Below are 20,300 nucleotides of genomic sequence, written 5' to 3'. Positions count from 1 at the left end.
AGTAAACAGTTCTCTAACTATAATAACTATTATTATTACTATTATTATCATTACTTCTTATGTTTAATCACAGCTTTAATCTGTCTTGGTATATATATGTATATATATATATATATATATATATATATATATATATATATATATATTCTTATGAAATATAAGAAGCACTATAACTGTGATTATTATTATTAGAAGTTATCATTCAGAAAAAAGTAAAAAAGACACTTAATCTGAAAACATCCATATAAAATAAATACATTAAAGATCGAAATACAAAAAACATTATGTGTAATGAATGGGTTGATGTGTGGTGTCATTTTAGCTGTCCGGAATATGCCTTTACCTTTTTTAATGTAACTTGAAGCTGAAAATCAAAACGTTCTGAATTTGAACTAGAGCGCCATCCAGTGTTCAGGATTGAGTTAAGAAAGTTTTCCAGTGGTATTTACTGATAATTATAAAAATGCCATATCCGGATATCCACATATATATGCATGTGCACATAAGGGTCAGAGCTTTGGTTTGATGACACATGAAAGCAAATGTGCATTTAATTCACATTATAATATTTCCCTTGAGTATATTTGTTGATGTTATGACGATAAAGTCTCCATTATTTCAAGTAGAGACTTTTCCTCACAGACGTACTGGTTTTAATTTAGAATATGGCAGATTATGTTGCTCACAGGTGGCGAACAAGGAGTGGAATTCAGGAAAAACAAAGTCCAGGTCGTCAATGATGCCATAGATCGTCTATGAACACGAGGACCCACCTAATAGCGCTAAACAAGTTGTAGTTTTTTCCTCCTCTTTTAAATGATACAATTTACTGACCATTTTGTTGTTTTTCAAAAAGAAATCCTTTTTAATTTGAGCTCTCCATTATATTAATGCCATTGTTTTGTACATGTGTCACATTAAAATGTATGATAAATTACTTTTTCACAGTAGAATTCCTCAGAGAGTGAGAGCTCTTCTCCTGCCTCTCCTCCACAGTCTCTCTCTGCGCATGCTCGTCATAGGGATTTGTCAGTCTACGTCACCGCCGTGTCGCGAGGACGAGACAGACTGCTGGAGCAGAGTTTTTTTTCACCGCGCGCTCAGGTTGTCATTCCTACAGGAAGAAGAGGGTGTGACCGACATTTACCTGTCCACTGCTGCGGCTGTTTGCTGCTCTCCTTTCTGTTGTCTCTCGTTGGATTTAACCTTTTGCTGGACGTTAAACACTGGCTTCACTCAAAAGCAAAGCGGAGAAAGCGCTGAAGGTAAACGTCGCTGTTTGTTTGGCAGCAAATCACAGGGAAAGAAAAGAAATCGGCTTGTTTCGGGCTAAAACAGAGGCTTGGTGACGTTAGCTAACAACGAGGCTGTCACTGTCAGACTGCCTTGACATTACAACAACTGTCTGACTTTACTGGCCTGTATACAGGTCATAGCTTAAGCTATGACAGCGCTTTTGTGGGTAGACATTTAATGTAATTATAGGGTTTAATAAACCAAGTTTACAGGAAGTAACAACGTGAGCGCTGGAAGTTTGATTACGACAGTGAAACGCGTCACTGTGCAGCAGGTGAATCTAAACATTTTTGACTGTTGTCTTCTCAGCTATTGTGTATTTCTATGTATTTTATTGATTTATCCCTATTATTTGAAAAGCTGGGGGACATCATAATTTGACATTTTATTTATGCGTTGTTGTAATATGTATATAAATATGTTGTGGTTTAATTCACATTTCTTTTAATATGTTGTATAGTTTATCATATGTGTGACACTGTGCTGCTGTAACACAAGAAGTCCTATCTATATATTAATCTATCTATCTATGATAATGATCTGATACAGTGCTACCAGGAGGCTGTGCTACTCTATGTTGCAGAAACAAACATTGATTTTTTGTGTCAATTATTTACACTTGAAAAACACCATTTGGGAGGGCATTGTTTTGAAATGTATTGAAATGTTAATTGCATGCACACTCTTTCCATTGAATTACAGCTAAATGTGTATGTTATTTATAAAAGAAGGTACAATTTAAAGTGCCAATGTCTAAATTCTTCAAGAATCAAAGACATTTGGTGAAAAAAGGGGCGAAGAATCAAATTTAACTAACAGTCTGATAACAGTGTGATTGACTAAGAAATCTGCATTTTCGAGTTCTCCCTCTTCTGACTTAGTATACAAACCTGTCTCTCCCTAACCTTTTCTGACTCACCATAACAAACAAAAAAGGTTCAGGGCGCCAGATTAATTACATTACTGTGACTGAATTGTTTGGATAAACGGGTCTAACTGTGGTGACACGATGACTTCCCCTGTTTAACCTTTAATCTCGCCACTGTTGCAAGAACAAAACCCACAGTGAGGCCTCCTTTCATTCTCTTAGTCCTGGGAATAAAAACCTGAGGGCAGCAGAGTATTGATATTTTCAAAAGCAAATGCAAGGCCTATCTTTTTAAACTTGCATTTAACTGTGCTCTGTTTACTTATCAATTATTTGAACCTTTTACATTTTATCTGTTATTAGTCTGCTAATAATTGAATGTATTTATTTGTCATGATTTTCAGCCCAATTTTATTCACACTTACATTTGAGTCTGTTACTTTTACTCTGTACTTTCTACGTTGACTAACAACTGTAATGTGTAACTTATAAATACAGCAAGTCGGTTAGATTCAAACCATTGTCAAATGAGTGCACACAATGCTGATTGAGTCTATCAGCTGCACATGACTCTCACTGTGTTTCTCAGTAAAGTGGTGTTTAGACAAACGTAAACACCGGCAACATTGCCCCACTGATGTGAGACGGCTGCAAACTGGTCAGAGTATGACTGAAAAAACACAAAGACATCCAGTTTCACAAGTGAATTCTTCAACACAAACGTTTCCTCAGTCATGTCTGATTTTCAGATGAAGGATGCTGCATACAAATTTATTAATTTGTATACATGTAAAAACAGAGGCAGAGTAACAACAATAATTCACCGAAAATTACACACTGCTGCCTTAACTGGTCTTTTTACCCATATGTCTTGATATATCCTCTTACTGGTTTAATTTATTCACTGTTTGACGATTATTACTTAGTTTTCTTTTCTTGATATCCTGCAGATTTTTCTTCTCTCGTTTCTGATTGTTTACGATGTAATGTGTGTTGTAGGGAGTGATGGATGTTTTGTTTTAATACTGCAAAGCTCTTTGTTTTGCATTCATTTATATGAACACTGCTGTGTATATATATATAGTCTGATTGATTACAAATCGTTATTATAATCAAAATAATTTTTGCTGTTATCTTTTTGCAGGATGCTAAGAAGATCCTGACTCGTGGCCCCAACATGAGTGTGACATCATGGTTCCTGGTCAGCAGCTCTGGCACACGCCACAGGTTGCCACGGGAGATGATCTTTGTTGGCCGGGATGATTGTGAGCTAATGCTGCAGGTGTGTGTTAAAGAGACGGCATGTGAAAGTTGTTTATACAGCAAACAGTGGCTGAGTGTCATGAGTCCTTTACTGATCTTCACTGTGATGTGTGAATGGCGGCTTGGGATACGTTGCATTGCTCCGCACTGATGTCAGACAGGAAAGCCAGTTTCTTATGTGGAAACACCAGTGGGAGGCTTGATGCATGCTTCATGCGTGCGTTTCGAAGTGCGTAACCTAGTGACAGTGTCTTCACACAGAGTTGCCCTGACTGCAGTGATTAAAACACAGCTACATTTTTGTTGCACTGTGTTGTGTTTCCATCTGTTGTCTGTTTCTTTGTGGTCTTTTTTATAACAGTCAGTCTCATTTTCTCCTCGCAGACCAGTCACAGAAAAATGTTGCCTCAGAAAAGTTGTTTATACTTTCCTGAGTCAGTGTGTTATGTTCAGAAAAGCTCTGCCAACCACAGCGGTCTGTTAGATTGAAAAGTTGCTCATGTCCACATTTAGGCGTCGCCAGATTCAGGAGAAACTTCAGCTCCCAGTCTGAAAATGGTGCATACTTGATTTCTGTTGCTTAGGACTGCTTTCTGACTTGGCATGCAATCAGTTTCTGCTCCAGATTTCCTTTTAGATTTATTTGCCTATAGCGCTGTGCATTTTTGTCTATTCAAACCACTGTTAAATTATCTGTAATAGGAGAAGCCAGTTTGGCTTAAAAAGCAGAGATTGAGAGTAAGTAAAGTCAGATGAAGTATCATAGCTAAAGACCTCGAATTGAATGTTAGGACTTTCCATGACAACTGGAGTCTGAACATCAGTGTCTCTATCTCTACCACTAATATATATATCTTCTTTATTACTAGCGACTGCATTCAATCTGTAGCTCAGTGATGCATTTATTGTTTCCCACAGTGGCAGAGCTTACATTTGTGGGAAAAAGTAGCAATGTGTAGTTTTTAAAACCTCTACACAGTCATTGAGATAACCTAATCATGTGGATAAACTGATAAAATCACTGCTTTAGGCAGTGCAATAAAAATCCCCTGTGTTGATGTACAGTGCACGAAAAATGGAAAGATGATGGAGATTTTGTAAAAGAGTTTGGAAATCTCTACAATCTCTAATCTCTAAATCTCTATTTATATATTTTTTGATGAGGAGCCCGAAGGTGACTCGTGAGCAAGGCAGTGCACACTCCCTTGGCAAATTTAAAAAAATAATAATCTAACGATAAATCACTCGATTTACTGATTCAAGAAAAAAAGTCTCATGCAGTTCTTAAAACCCAAGCTGACTTTACCTCTTAAGATTGGATTAATTTGTGTCCATTGACTTACTACTCAAACTCTAACGGCTGGTGTTTTACTCCTGTGGCAGTCTCGCAGTGTCGACAAACAGCACGCTGTGATCAACTTTGACCAAAACACGGATGAGCACATGGTGAAGGACCTTGGCAGTTTGAATGGGGTGAGTGAGTTCAACTTCCCTCAACCTAGAATGATAAAAAGCCACCGGGCTCCCTGAAGGCTCCAGTGTCCAGTCCCCAAAGACAGCAACGGTTGGTCAAACACTTCTACAGTATACTGGATTAACCTGTCGGCCTGGATTTTTTTTTTTACCTTAACATACCTATTTCACTTTGTAGCCCCCACTCTCTCCCTTCACTACTCTGTTACCACCTCATTGCATCATTTATCCCAGTTAAATTCAGAGTTGAGCAGTGGGATAAAACGATTCATTGTTCTCAGCGAGTGTTTCTTTTGGCCTTGGTTACTGCAGCCAAACTAATCAGAGCAGAACAGTGCACGGACCTGTAACTGAAATCCAACATGGCTGTGTTTTCCTCCCCAATTATCTTCATTTTGTCTGGATAAGAGACCTCTGTTCTTTTACTCTCTGCATCCTTTACATTTAATGACTTGAGCAGAGGCACAGGATCCTGTGTGTTAAAAAGTTATTTGTGTGGCCAGGAGTTCAGCGTTGCATGTCTATTTTCTCCTAAAGCTTTAGGCATTCTACAAAAGCAGAGAAAGACATTGCATAACAACATAAAGTCGTCAGAGTTTTAATGTGCTCCCGGATTAACTTTCAATGGGGAAAGGGCCGGTTACAAAGCACCTTACAGTATCTGGGTGTGTGCCACAAGGAATTAGAGATAGGCTGTCACCTGTAAGTAAACACATCTACTTTTTTAGCAAACAGTGAAAATGATTTCAGCTTCATGTCATTTTGTTTATTTTGCAGACATTTGTGAACGACCTAAGAATCCCAGACCAGACATACATCACCCTGAAGCTCTCAGATGTCATCCGATTTGGATATGATATCCTTTTTTTTTATTATTTTAAGTTAGATATGGCTCATATTAGAGTGCCGTAAACTAAGAGGAACAACGGAGGACATCAAGTGTTTTGTGTTCTTTCTTCTTGGCACATGGCTGTTTCTCACACGAAGGCAATTAGCTTTGCTTGAGAGAAGGCTGTAGGGTGCCGGAAAAATGCAACCGTTTTACGTTTTAATTACAGTAAGTGATATTTATCTTTTGACAAATCAGTGTCTTGTTCCGCCCTGTAGGAGCCAGACCACTGGGCTTGGTACTCGAGTGGAAGGTGCCAAAAGCTTGGATGATATGAACCTGTTACTCTTTCTGACATATGACAAATGCAAATAATTGCATACCTTACTGTACTAAAGTGAACTGGGCCGCGTGGTGGAAATGGGGCTAAATACACTTTGAGCTTAGGTTGGGCCAGTTTAAGTAGGTGATTAGCAGCCCACACTGAAATGAGCCAGTGGTCAGTGACTATTACACTCAGATTTTTTGCATTTTCTTTCCCCTCTGTGGTCTTTCATTCCATCGGCATGTTAATCCCCTGTGGGTTTTCAGTCAGGGGTTTCAGATTATAGTCCATTGTGGACAGAAAGCCTTTGACCCCCACAGAGGAAAAAAAATTAATGGTGGAATGATAACTTGGGGGGGGCTGTTCAAGTAGTTTAGGATTGTTTGCGATCAGAACTGAACACACTCACACCCAGTGTGTTGTGACACGTGATGCTGCACATGTCAACCAGTGAGTGACTCGCTGAAGATAATGAGCTTGTGTGAATTGGAGCAGGGCTGTTACTGCTTATCTTTTTTTCTTTCTTCTCAGGAAAAGGAACTATTGACCTCCTTTATTAGAAAAAAACATAAACATTAACTCATTTGTAGTGAGTAAATACTGACTTATTGTGTTGTTCTTTAAGTCCCTGTGCCAAAAGCATCGTCTTTGAGCCATAAATTGGCATATTAACACTTCGTTTTACAGCCCATTATACATTATTATATTCTTTGACTCCTCGTGTACATGCTCATGTATATATTCTGGAGAGGAGTCAACACCAGGTCCCAGAGGAAGCTCTTAAAGTAAGTAACACTGATGGTCTGTTCCCTGTCTGGCAGTATAAGTATATGCTATACATGGATCTCTGTTAAATGATAAATTGCAGTGCACTTTTGAATATCAGTTCATTTAATTTTTTTTAATGTCATTATTTGCCATAATTGACTGTAGGTGTGAGTGGTTGTTTGTGGATCATAAAGTTGCAGACAGTGAGTGAGACTGAGTGAAAGATTTGTGAAGTGACCATTTAAGCCATAATATACTTATAGTTCTATACCAGGTTTCAAATGAACAGTAAACAGAAAAGCAAAATGTGAGATTTCAAAAGCCAGTTTTGTTTAATGGTTTTAGGCTTTTACACTAATTTAAAACACAAACATTTGTTTATTTCACCGGTGTTGCAATAATATTCATTGGACAGAAAAATGTCCTTCTCATTGTGTTAATCAAAGGTTAACGATGCCTGTAGACTATTATCTGGATGAAAGCCTACAGGCTGAAACATCATCTAAATAAAAAGTGAAGTCTCTGGTAGACGCTCTTTATTATACTGTGTAATGTAAGTTTAAGGACAGTTGTATCTGTACTGATTGTCGTCAGAAGTTGTCTCACATCCTGCTTCCCTCCTGTCTCTGTGTGCAGCATGAGAAATACACCAGCCAGTTGCAGCTCGGTGTAAAATCCCTGGAGGCCAAGACAAAAGAAAAACAGCAGCTCCAGAGCTCAGAGAAGAGCAAAGAATCTCTTGCCAGCATCAAACTGCAGGACAGGGCTGAGCGAAGAGCCCGCTCACTCACAGGTAAACAACTCCTCCAGTTCACGCACATACTCAATCGTAGCAGATATTAGCAGAAAAGGCGGATGTCAGTTGCTGTTGTAGCCTGAGAGGAATTGATTTAACTAAAGTAGATTTGAATAGACTGTTCACACACAAGGAGGAGGAAGTCTTTGAGTTGACATGTCCTGCATGACTTTGACTGTAGATCCCTTGATAACCATGGGCTCTTTAATCAAGAGCTTCCCTGGTGTGACATTAATATGCCACGTGAGCTGAGAGGCTGAAGTCGAAAGCCTACAAAGTCGGTTTACGAAATAGATCTTGACATCTCACACTTGGCAGACTGAGTACACAAAAGTAAGGACTTGTCGGGCAAGCTGAGGGGCGAGAAGTTAGTCAAGTAGTAGTCTTATCTCCTCACGTGTGTAAGAAATAGCTTGTGGATTTGTTGCCGCTTATATTTCCAGTCGATCTCATACTTTCTCTGAACAGTCAGAGAATTGTTACTCTGAAAGAAGCACTTTGTGAATGAAGCTTATAACGTATTCCAGCTGTTGTTGATTTAGCCCTTTATATGTTTTCGTCTTCATAATCGCCCCTGTGAGGCTAAAGGGAAAACTACAGCTGGTGCTAAAAATAGGACATTTTTCCTCAGTGTGCCTCACAAATGTTTCATTGACTTGCAGAAAAGAAATTGCCGGACCTTAATGTCGTGAAACATGTCCCATTAGGATACTAGTCTGGTCTCCTGCAGCTCGGAGCTAACCACAGTAAACCTTTGGCTGCAGACTCTTTGCTGAACATGCTGACTTTGTCCTGTGTTACTGTGACCCAGTCCACCACTGAGGTGAGGGCTGTTCACTGTACATAAGATGAGCTACTTGCTACAAGTTTAATGTGCAGATAACTAAACACAACAATAGGCTTTGTTGTCCACATATCGTATTGCAAAGGGATTCTCTTCAGCAGGATTAGTTTGACTTCCTGCTTTGATAGGAGCATACTCCATATCTCTTGTATGTTTGCATTTTCATATCAAAGTTTTTTTCATTAGCTCAATCTCAAAGTTTTCTATTTCACCTATACGCTGCCCTGTAAAATGTTCATGAAAGGAATGACTCTGATATTGGCAGCATATTTGCCCTATATTCACAAACTCTTGTTTGCTGAGAGAGAGCCGTGTTTATCTCATTCTGTGTGCTCTTACTTGCAGCTGTACAGGATGTGGATTGTGTCCACTCCTCCAGCTGTCAGCAGGGCAGGACACTTCACTTACAGTGACTCAGTCAGTCCGTTGTATTTCACCCCACCTGGACCTGAGGCTATTCAGTATTTATTTAAGGGACACTGAATTAACGTACAGTACCAAGTGGTTTTAAAATGTCCTAAATTATGAATCCATTTAACTAGTACAAAGCTAAAAGAGGTCCTTTTACCTAGCACTCACTTTGGTGACATGTTATCTTTTGATCATTAACAAAACAGTAAATTCAACATAACTGAGTGCTGTCCTCAGTCTTCTTTAGTTGTGTCACTCACCCACGTTTTCTTCTGCTAAAAGCAGATGATTGAGTAAGGGGAAAGGAATTGTTAACATGTCCCTTGGCTTGCTCCGTCTCTGTGTTGACGTCTTATTGTGTGTGTCCAAGGCAACAGTGGTGAAGAGCTGTTGATGCATAGGATTGTGAGGCCTCCCTATTAAACTCCACAGATCTTGTTTAAGATAGCTATCGGCCTGACAAGCAGCATCTAGATGATCTGATAAGAGTCGTAAAGGCTCTCTGGCATATGGCAAGTGACAAACCAGTGGCTAAATACCATTTTAGAAACAGTATCAGGGGAAATAAGCTATCATTCCCCAGGATGAACCTGTACAGGACGTACAATATACACCAAGACCAAGGTCAGTGTGCAACAGTTTTTTATATGCACTGGTTATCCTCTATCCTGTTTTGTATTTTTTTCCTTCAAAGATTAGGATTAGCTTCATCCTAACTCGCACAAGGAGGATTAATGTTTTGGTGGTTTGCGTGATAACTTTGGTTTTCCCATTTAACCTTCACTTCTCCCTCAGTGTCATGGGAATAAGTCGGAAATATTAAATGCCCAAATGTGGTTTGTTAGTGTAACACCGTCCTTTTGGGTTCCAATGTTGAGAGATGAGACAACATGTGATTTGCACACGAGATAGCTGTATTCACCTCTCTAACTGACTCTTCATTTCTTTCTCACCTCCGTCCATTTGCCTAATGCTGTATGTATGTAATGTTTATGTTTGTGTGTTTTGGTCTGTTAGCTACCACAGATTCTCCAATATCCAAGCCCACTCCTTTGTACGGCCAACCCTCGTGGTGGGGGGAGGATGAGGACCCAGCCAACAAAAAGCTCAACAAAGGTGGAAGATCACCAGGACAAGAGTCTCCAGGTCGGAAAATAGATCTGATCATCTTACAGCACTGCACACAAGCCCCTGCTTTAATAATGCCTATATATATTTAAGTCTGGTAATGTCCTGCATATTTGTTTGTGCTATAATTGCATTGGTTATTACCACATCCATGAATTGGATCCTAATTTGTTATGACATGTGTTTCTATGGCTCTGCTATCTGATGCCCTTTGTGGCTCACTGTGAGATGGATGGCGTTAAGCCCATGGCAGGTTTCTGGCTGCCAGTATTGAGTTGTTTGCCAGACCATACCATGCCAAGGCAGTGGACAGTGCCTGCCCGCCTCATGATGGATTACGATCCTCTAAGCTGCAGTGTGCATTTTTGTGTGCGTGTATGTGCCTCATGTTGCCTGATTGGAACAGATTATTCCCGCTCAACTACCCTCCATTGAACTCTGAGCTCCCTAAAGTGTTATTTGGCCGTATCCAAATGGCACCCAAACAGCAACTGGTTGATTTGTTTTCTCAGTCCAACAGCTGTAAACTTTGTATTACTTGTGTTTCCCAGTTTCAAGGATTGTTAGATAGTGTTGTCCCTGTTGAGCCTTAAACAAGCGACAATTAGAGCTGAATGATTTCTTGTTTTTAAATCAAAATCATAATTTGAAACAACGTAATTAGCAAATCACGAAGTCTGCCATTGGCAATCATTGTTCTGTGTTGTTCTTTGCCAATTTAAACACATATCTTTAAAAACAATCATGTCTTAAATTGTATAGGACGGCAATATTGAATACTGCTGCTTGGATTTAAAAATTATATCACAAATCAAATCGTAATCACAGTATCTGTCAGGAAAGATGAATTTACATATTTTCCCTTAATCGTTCAGCCATAGTGGTGATGTAGAAATTTCCTTTATCGCTCTGTGTTGTTATGTGTGCTTGCAGATCTCAAAAACAAATAGCATTCACCAGTTGTATATCTGCAATTTTTGATGCTAATCTCTTTTCTCGTCAACAGAATATGGTAAAGATACGTCCAGCTATGAGGTCAATGGATCTCTGTCCGACAGTCAAGCCAAGTCCATCTTCTCCTACCGCCGGGAACCCAGTTACTTTGAGATCCCAACAAAGGAGTTTCAGCAGCGTTCTCCTAAAAAGCCAGATTCACATGTCCATGAGGTTCCCACAAAGGATACCTCTGATCCCACTGACTGTATTCCCTCCACTCCCACACCTCCGGTGGTCCAGAGTCATGCCTCCTTCACCATAGAGTTTGATGAATGCACACCAGGTAAAATGAAGATCAAGGATCATGTGACCAAGTTCTCTTTTCGCCAGCAGCGAAAGCTGCCCTCCACGGACTTGGTCACCGCACCCACAGAGGTGATGTCAGCAGAAAGCAAAGTTGCTGATTGGCTGGTCCACAGCAATGCTAGCATGATGAGGAGGAAATCACAGACTGATGACATGTACAGCACAAACAGTGACCCATCATTTTTGAAATCCAAGGGTAAGTCACTTAGATTGTTACTCTTTATCCTCACCAAGTCATCCTTTAATTTTCCAACTGGCAAACTGACCTATTCTTTTTTCCATTATCAGCAAACCACTGTGACGATGGCACCCACAGTGACTCAGGAGACCCAGAAATCAATGGAAAAGATTTTTTTCAGTCAGAACTTCAGATCCATTCCCGGGTTTCTCCACAATCACAGAGAAGCCCTACCTCACAACGGTTAGCCTCCCCCGACTCTGTGGAGCCTTTGTCCAACTCGCCTGCAGAGTCACAGTCTCTCTCTAGTCTTGGCAAGACTGAGCCAAAGCAGGCCTTTGTCATCGAATTTTTTGACGATAACCCCAGGAAGAAGCAGCCTCAGTCCCTCACCAACAACACGACCCCACCTGAGCCCTCAAGCCTCAGGGTTCAGCTAGAGAGGGCAAAGAAGAGCACAAGCCCAACTAACGAAAGGCGAGTCCATTCTGCAGCCTCCACTCCCCCCCCAACACAAAGATACACTGTCCCACTGAAGGATTCTGCTTCTACAAGTCTACAAAGAGCTGGCTCATTACGAAGAGAGAAGACAGAGGACCAAATCAGCACCAACTTTTCGTCCCGTTCTTCATCTTCTGTCTCTGTAAAGCCCTTTAGTAGTGTGGGCCGGAGATCCAAACTCGCTCAAGAATTTACTGCTGAATTTCTCAGACAGAAAGAGGAGGCATCTTCTTCCATCAGTCAGAAAAATGCGTCTAGTTCTCCCAGAGCAGTGAAAACTGAGGAAGTGTTGAGAGCACGGTCAAGTCCTCCTCCATCTAGAGCTCCCTGCCACCCTCAGACTTCCTCTCCCATCCACAAGCCAGTCCCCCTCAAGACTCCCGTGTTGCCCCCGGCGTCTTACGACAGTGAAGTCAAGAGCCCCCTTTCCAGCCCAAGGAATGAAGAGGAGGACACTCTGAGTGATGCGGGCACCTACACGATAGAAGCAGACATCCAAGACAAAGAGCTGGAAGAGGCACGAACCAAAATTGACCAGGTAAGTAGTTCATTCTTAAACCACATCTTTCTGAGGTTAACAATCACAGCGTGTTCCTTTTTCTGGCACCACATCTCACCACTGTTCCACGGAGAAAGTCCCACTCAGTTTGACACTTGCATTCATACACTTATCTGCTTGTGATGCTTTTTTCCTGACAGGTCTTTGGTGTTGTTGAGCACCCACAGCGAACCAGCCAGAGTGAAGCAGAAACTTCATCAGCATTTAAGCCTGTAATTGTTGAGGGCAGGGAGCAGCATAGGCAGAGTAACAGTGGGCAGGTGAGGCCAGCTCCAGAACAGGGACAGAGTTCGGTGAAGGTAAACCTTCCTGCTCTCAGTGGGATCAATAATTGGATGTTATAATTCATAGTATTAATGCTCTCAAGACAACAAGTTGTATTTTGGTCACTAAATTATTATTGTTTCAATACACAAATCAGCTAGCACTACTGTCTTGATTTGTCTTCTTTGATTTCTTGATTGACTGTATCTATTCTTCACAGTTTCTGGGTGCTGTTTGTCTCTCTAACCAAATATTAGGGAAATAACTTATTTTTTTTAAATAGCAGTTACATAGTAAACTCACTAATTAAAGAGATTGATTTGTGGTGTCTTCTTCTGTTAGTCGTTGTATCATCCTTGACTACTCAGAAAATGATTTGTTAAAATTGTAGTGCGTAACTTTTAAATCCAAATTAAAACATTGCCAGATGGGTTCACATAATGCTGACGAAGCCTATCAGTTCTGTAAGACTTTTTCTATTTTTCATTGTATTGGTTGTTTAGATCTTGTGTTGCCCGGCAACATCCCCACAACATTGCATTGCTGATAAAACTGATCAAACAGACATGGAGAGATACTTTTCATTTCTGCCCATCCCTGTGGTGCCGGCATATACATACATACAAACGCTCCCTCAGTCAGGTCTGATAGTATTGCTTGCCAGAACCCGTTGTTTTATTGTTTCAATTCACAAAGACCAAACAAAGGCAGCGTTATAACGTCAACAAAAAAAAATCAGCAAAAGTTACGCACTGCAGCTTTAAGCTTTCCTCAAAATGTTTCATCTTCTGTTTTTTTTTTCCTTAGTGTTTGTGTGAAAAACAAAAAAATAATAAAAAATGTTTGAATAAGTTGAATGTCTTCTCCTGCAGGTTCAGGCAGCAGCTGCAGTGTTACAGGGGGCCCCTAAGTGGATGTCTTGCTGGGCCAGCTTGGCAGACGGCTACACAGACTCTGGCCCTTCATCTGGACTCTCTGACAATTCTTCCAAAATGGAGCTGTCAGGAGTGGGTATGTCACCTGGAAAGATATGATTCTATTTGATATAATAATGAAGAACACTGATAAATATCAATGATATACTGTTTCTGTGTGTGTAGTTAATATTCATTAAAAACTGTTTCATTTCAGCACGAGATTCAGTCATCAACAAGGTCATGCTCAGCCGAAGTAGTGACAGTACGGACTCAAGGGCACGGCGCATCCTGCCCCAGGTACCAGTGGTGGACAAGAGTGACATTTCAACCCCCAGCATTCATGTTCATTCCGACCCCCATTCAACATTTGATGTACAGGAGAAAAGCATGGTGGCTTGCACGTCTGAGGATGGCATTCACAGGCTGTCAGTGCAGGATGACGTAGAGCCTGACAGCTTGAGTGATGCCAGCAAGTCAGATGATGGGTCTATCATAGAGCAGAGGAGGAAACCACCGTCTGATACTGAAGAGAAGAGAAAAGAAGAGAAGCACAGACTCGTAACCAAGCCGACATCTTTTTATATTGAGTCAGACGAGGCTCCGGCTAAAACAGAGGGTGGAGATTTTAAACCAGAGAGAAAACAGCCAAACAAAATTTTCTCAACAGCTACCCTGACCAAACAGAAAGGTAATCATGACTTTGGAAAAATCAATCCCAGTGCGTCTGCTCCTATCCTGGGCCAGAGGACAGAGAGTCCAGAATTCAAAGACGCTCCAGTATCTACATTAATCAGACAAGAGAGCTTCACCAAGGAGCGGCCTAGCAATGCCAGATTGCCCAACATCTCTAGCCAGCCTTCCAAGAAGGATCCAGACCTGGATTTATCCTCCAGTCAGGACACTCACTCTTACCTGAAGGAGACTGAGGATGTTTTGGCTGTTCTCGAGGCCAAACTCCAAGCAGGAAAATCAGCAACCACTCCATCTCCGATAATGGACTCTCTCTCAGCAGAGTCTGATGTGGATACCTCCAGCTCGGTCAGCCAACATAGTAGTAAGACCAAGCCTAACACACTAACAAAAAAGCCCTCTGTTACTGGCCTCCATAGGGAAATGTCTTCAGCTAGTATAACTAGTCAGGACTCAAATCATCAGCCCATGCTGTCAGAAAAGCGTCGTACTCAGGGAGTGGACAGTGGCAATAAGACTGAGTCTGTCAGGAGGCCAGTTGGACTGAGACGTAGTGTTGGAAAATGTGGTTCCACAGACCTAAGTGATGACCCTCACAGTTTACCTTACTCTGATCAGGAGTCTAATACCTACCAAACCCGCAGGAAATACACAGTGCCCCTTCAGAAGGAGGACAACAAGGCTTCCAGCGTGTCGCAGGCTTTGAATCGTGCCAACAGTTTGTCAGCTCCGAGACCCACCAGGACGTCCATGCTACGCCGCGCTCGTCTGGGAGACGCCTCAGACAATGAGGGAACAGAGACTGACCGGCTGTCACATGAGGCAACCAACGTCCCAGCTAAACAACAGGAATCCAAGAAACTGTCCAGGCTGGATATGCTGGCGATGCCTCGTAAGAGGGCAAGCTCGTTTAACACACCCAGTGACACCGAGTCCTCGTCCACCCCTCAATGCAGGAGCACAGGATTCTCCAGCTTAGAGTCCAGCGGCAGCTCTGCTCGAAGGGGCACTGCCGCAGGAACGAAACCGGTAGAAAGGCCACAGAAAGCAGCGCTCAGCAAGACGCCAGTCACCCGTGGACGTTCAAGCAGTGCAAAATACACCAGCAGCACAGCAAGTGAGTATAATACACACCTACACATACACATGTTCATTAAATCAATATTTTTATTTTATTTAAATATTGTGACTGCCATAAACATTGACTTGTGTCTAGTAAAACCAGCATCTTGGAAAAGAGACCACTGTTTGCCTGGACTGGGAGCAGAACAAGCTCTGTCACACAGTCACAGTGGTGAAATGGTTACACCCTTCTAAGGATTTCTCATGAAATCAACCATTTTTAAAAGAACTAATCCTGGGCTAACATCAATTATACTAACATTCATAAATCTCCTCCGTGTTCTCATACAGTTTATGTTTGAACTTTATTGCTAAAGGCTTGCAATGGGGACACTGTGGATATTATGAAAACTAAATCACTGGTTCTGTAAAATAATGTTTAATCATTTGCTGCTACTACTTTAACTGCTTCAGGGCACTAAATTGTACTATGGTCTGTTTGGTACTCAGCTGCTATACTGTTGATGTCTCACATCAGTTTGTAAATTATTTTAAAACATAAAAGTACATCAAACGAGTTAGAATAATTGTTTCCTGGGTGGGCTATTGGTGATAACATCTTAAATACCTAGTGGTGTTTTCTTGCCTGTATTCTTTGATGGTATCTCTCTCTCTCTCTCCCTCTCTCTCTTTTTTTGCCTGTCCTCTTCTTTCTTATCTCTCCTCCATCCTCTAACTCAAACTAATTCACGGACGGCAAGGCTCCAGGAGGCGACAGAAAGGCTCCGACTATGCCTCTACCTCAGACGAAGAGTACGACTTAAACCAGAGCACACCTAAACACAAACGCTCCCAACCTTCCTCAGCTTCCCAAGGCGCACGCAATTCTCCCAGGCCCCAGCCGATGGTTGCACAGCATCCAAAGCCCCGCGGCAGAGATTCAGAAGAGGAGAACCACGAGGAAGGAGCCTTCCAAAACTGGTCCACTCACAGTGCTGAGATTGCACGGTATGATCTAAGAAAAAAAAAAAAAAGGTTACTGATATAAATGGTATATAGGAATATTTCAGTTACTGTACCAATTTGTCTTGGTCATGAAAGAGATTTTTGCCGAACTGATGCTGCAAATTGAATACAATTTGAATAACCAACCTGGTGCATCATTGGAAACAATGATGTTCAAAAAATGAACCATTACATCAATCAACATGAATGCAGTTTTTATTTAAAACTCCATAGATGGTAATAAAAAAATCTTCAGACTCGGATGTTAGCTCCTGGTCACATGAGACTATCACAGTCAAGTCTCATGTGATTTCAATAGTTCAGCAAGATTTTGGCATCAGAAACATGAAATGGTGTATATTAAGGATTTAATGACTCAATATTAGATCTTCCAAATAAAAAAAAACAAAACAGCCCTAATGAGAACAACTTTTTTCTCCGTCAGCCATCTTTCTAACACACTTTATCCTCCTGCTAGGTTGAGTCAAGACCTGGCTAAAGACCTGGCAATCCTGGCCAGAGAGATTCATGACGTGGCAGGTGATGGCGATCCACAGAATCCTGGTGTGGAGAGCAGCACACCAGTCCCCACAGTGACCACTCATGAACAGGTGCTTCAAAGCAGATATCACATGACGGGCGCAGTTACTGCTTAGTTGAAAAGTATCTCGTATCCACTTATCAGCCATAACAGTAAAACAAGTGACTGGTTTAATGTTTTTGACTTAGTCATGTCAGGAACTCGTGGACAAGTTTTAAAGGCTCAAAATAAGTTTTGAATGACATTACAGATTGTTAAGAATTCAATGGGGCGTTGGCGTTGACACTGCTCCACCACAACATTTGAATCAAGTGGCAGTTAGTGGCAGCTGGCAACTGGCCCCTGACCGGTGCCATGTTGAGGTTTTTGCAACCAGAAATTTGCAGAAGTCGTGCACTCGTATGTGCCTTTCCTCTAAATAGGAACAGGATTTTCAAAACAAAAAATGTTTACTGGCATTGTGAATCATTTGCATAAACTTCCATCCAAACTATTCATACATTCTTACTACCAGAAAACTACTTTTCATATATACACAGTCTTTAATTTTAAGTTGTGTCTCTTTTGTCTTTTATCATACGCCCATTTCTTATCGTGCCCCAGCTTGTTCAGCGAATCCCAGAGGCTGGATTAAACTTCCAGAGAGTCCCACCAAGTTCTGCATCCAGGAGAGAACCCGAACAGAGCTCAAATGACCAGGAACTGATCGGCAGGCAGCGAGCGCAAAGCAGAGATGAGGTCTGAGAAAATCCACTGCTCTGGCGTCAAGTGATCGTTTGCGAGCTCTGAAGGATCATTCTAAAGTATTTCATTTGATTGTGTGCAGGTCGTTGTGGATAATCTCATGCTGAATCCAGTGAGTCAGATCATCGGGGCCATCAGAGAAAACACGGAGCAACTTGCTGACAAAATTAAGTAAGATGTGAAGTTAATAGTATTTTTAAAATCTGTATCTGAAGCATATTGGACACTAAATTAAATCTAAATTAAAGTGCCCTATCAACCTTCTAACTGTACTCTGTGTTACACACACACACACACAGGGTGCTGTTCCAGGGCAAGGTGGATATTTGGGAAAAAATGGAGGCAATAATTAATTCTGATAATGACATCCCTGTGATCAAAACTGGCAACAAGGTCAGTGAATTTGTTTTGTGCATTTAATTTTCAAGCTAAATTCATGTTTTATTAAAAATTTAAGAAAAAAGTGTGCTAAGTCAGACGTTTTTATTTCAGGAAATCACGTCTATCTTAAAAGAACTCAGGAGAGTTCAACGACAACTTGAAGGTATGTCGCATCATTTATAGTCAATTCATAGCAAGTGCTTCTCTAAAGTGGCGTTTATTTTCTCTGTCCAGTTATCAACACAGTCATAGAGCCGAGTGGTCAGTCGGAAACACCCAAGGCCTCTGCGTCTACCGTCCTCTCCTCGTCTGGAGTTCGCCCCTCCAGGGCTCCGTCCTCGCGAGACTGGAGAACGGCCCACTCTGCTTCCAGGCGCGGCGGCGGACCAAGGCCGGGCGAGGGTGTCAGGAGAGCAGCGATGACACAAGGCGACCGCAGAGAAGGATATTTAGTCTGAGGTCTGTTTCCAACTCACTGCGTGGATAAACTTCCGCCGCAATCGTGCTCACACAGGTGTCGGACTCCTGTGTGCAAACTGAAACCAAGCGGGAGGAAGTGAGACTGGATTAAAAAGAACTGCACCTTCATACACACAATACTACTGCACTGTGAGCACTACACACGTACAGCGATGCCTGTGCTATTGTTTTCATGTGCAGGTCTAAACATGAGTTGATGATTTGAGGAAGTGTCACACTACCCCCTTCTCCTCTGAAAGGCCTCAAACCAGTACTTGATTCTCTGTTAGAGATTGTCTACAAATGAAATGGGAGATATTATTACCGATTTTTAAAGCTCATTGTGATTCCTCTGTTGCATTACAAACTAGCCTGACGGGGGCATTTATTTAGAAATTAGATCTTTGTGTTCCGTGACATTCAAGGGATTATTAGTTTGTTGATTGTATTAAGCCCAAATGGACAGAAACACTTTACAGATAATGTAGTTTGTTTCTCTTTGTTTCCCTCATTTTGTTTCTTTATGGACCAGATTTATGGTTGAATGTAAAAAGTATTTATTAGGACAATCTCTTGTGAGACACTTTTGTTTTGTTTTGTAACCAAGACAACATAACTTTGGGAGGGAGTTCAGCTTGAGAGCCAGTCCAGCTCATCTCCCATTACACGTTTTGCTAGCAGCCAGTCTATTGTACAGTATATGTATTCTCTTATATCACAGATCTTCGGCTCATTGACGGGTGTCTCGTTTGTTGAGCTGCAGGTGAAAATCTCTCAGGAATGTGTGTCCAAGTTGAAGTCGTGACTGAGCCTGGCGGTTTAGTAACCTGGCAACCGCAAATCCGAGAGGCTGTAAAACATCGGTAGCCACTGCAACGTGAGTTTTTGTGTTGTCTTTAATGCCTGAGGAGCACATTTAACAACTGAGGGTCTGACATTCATTTAGTGGCCGACGGAAACCAATCAATTTCACCCCTCAGATTGCACCTAAACCTCAGTGTGTTGGTGTTATACACCAAGAGCTTTCACATCACCGCGAGAAGATGAGATATTTCCTCAGTGTCGACTGGAGGAGTCATGCAACTTAAGCATAGAAGGTGGAACTTTAAATCTGTCTGTGGCATCCTGTAAATGTATATATGTAAAAGCTACCTATGTGTTCTTCAAATTACCTCTCAGTCTTGTGTTTTGCACTGCTGTAGTACGACATTATTCCTTCAGCCTGATATGCTGCCAAGCTGAAATCTTCGCCTCTCCTGTGAGAGTTTGTGAGCATTCGACGCCGTTAAAAGGTTTGAGCGGGGGAGACGTGCGACTCTTCTCAGTCCAGCCTGTACATGTGAATGTCATTGGGAAGTTTCTATAAAGTGCCACGGAGCTGTGTGCGCGGATAAATGTAGTGGTTGTTTACAAACCAGCGAAACTGAATGTTTTGAGTAGTGCTGCTCTTTACCCACTGTGGAATATATTTCTTCTTTTGTTTCACTTTGTGTAAGCCACAAAGTATAAATTTCTCTCCTGATTTTGATATTCACTTTCTGTTTCCCTCCTCCTCCTCCTCCTCCTCCTCCTCTCCCTCCCCCTGAATGTGTAATCAGCTGGTATTTATGTTTGGTTATTTATGTCATTTCTTAGATGGTGATTCCAGGTTTGTTTTTGTTTTGTCAAATAAATTTGAATAGCAAAGCTGTTTTAT

General features: G+C 41.4%; 1 protein-coding gene across 3 annotated transcripts; it reads left to right on the top strand.

Moving 5' to 3' along the window:
- The first annotated feature begins 1,047 nt into the window (after positions 1-1,047).
- cep170ba (centrosomal protein 170Ba) lies at positions 1,048-20,294 on the top strand. 3 transcript variants are annotated; one of them, XM_044017388.1, is made up of 19 exons: positions 1,048-1,265; positions 3,309-3,446; positions 4,811-4,900; positions 5,678-5,756; positions 6,781-6,839; positions 7,459-7,615; positions 9,891-10,019; positions 11,008-11,499; positions 11,592-12,520; positions 12,682-12,801; positions 13,678-13,816; positions 13,937-15,529; positions 16,341-16,482; positions 16,958-17,090; positions 17,624-17,758; positions 17,847-17,935; positions 18,064-18,157; positions 18,257-18,308; positions 18,380-20,294. In XM_044017388.1, exons 2-19 carry the CDS (start codon positions 3,342-3,344, stop codon positions 18,601-18,603), a joined length of 4,761 nt encoding a protein of 1,586 aa, XP_043873323.1. In that variant the 5' UTR covers positions 1,048-1,265; positions 3,309-3,341; the 3' UTR covers positions 18,604-20,294. The 3 variants fall into 3 exon arrangements, with proteins under 3 accessions (XP_043873323.1, XP_043873322.1, XP_043873324.1); XM_044017387.1 differs by having other exon boundaries at positions 16,236-16,482; XM_044017389.1 differs by lacking the exon at positions 12,682-12,801 and having other exon boundaries at positions 16,236-16,482.
- Positions 20,295-20,300: the final 6 nt, after the last annotated feature.

This window comes from Solea senegalensis, unplaced genomic scaffold (assembly GCF_019176455.1).
Source record: "Solea senegalensis isolate Sse05_10M unplaced genomic scaffold, IFAPA_SoseM_1 scf7180000015355, whole genome shotgun sequence".
Lineage (NCBI taxonomy): Eukaryota > Metazoa > Chordata > Actinopteri > Pleuronectiformes > Soleidae > Solea > Solea senegalensis.
The sequence above is the reverse complement of the archived record's forward strand: the minus strand, read 5'-3'. Positions and strand labels throughout refer to the sequence as shown.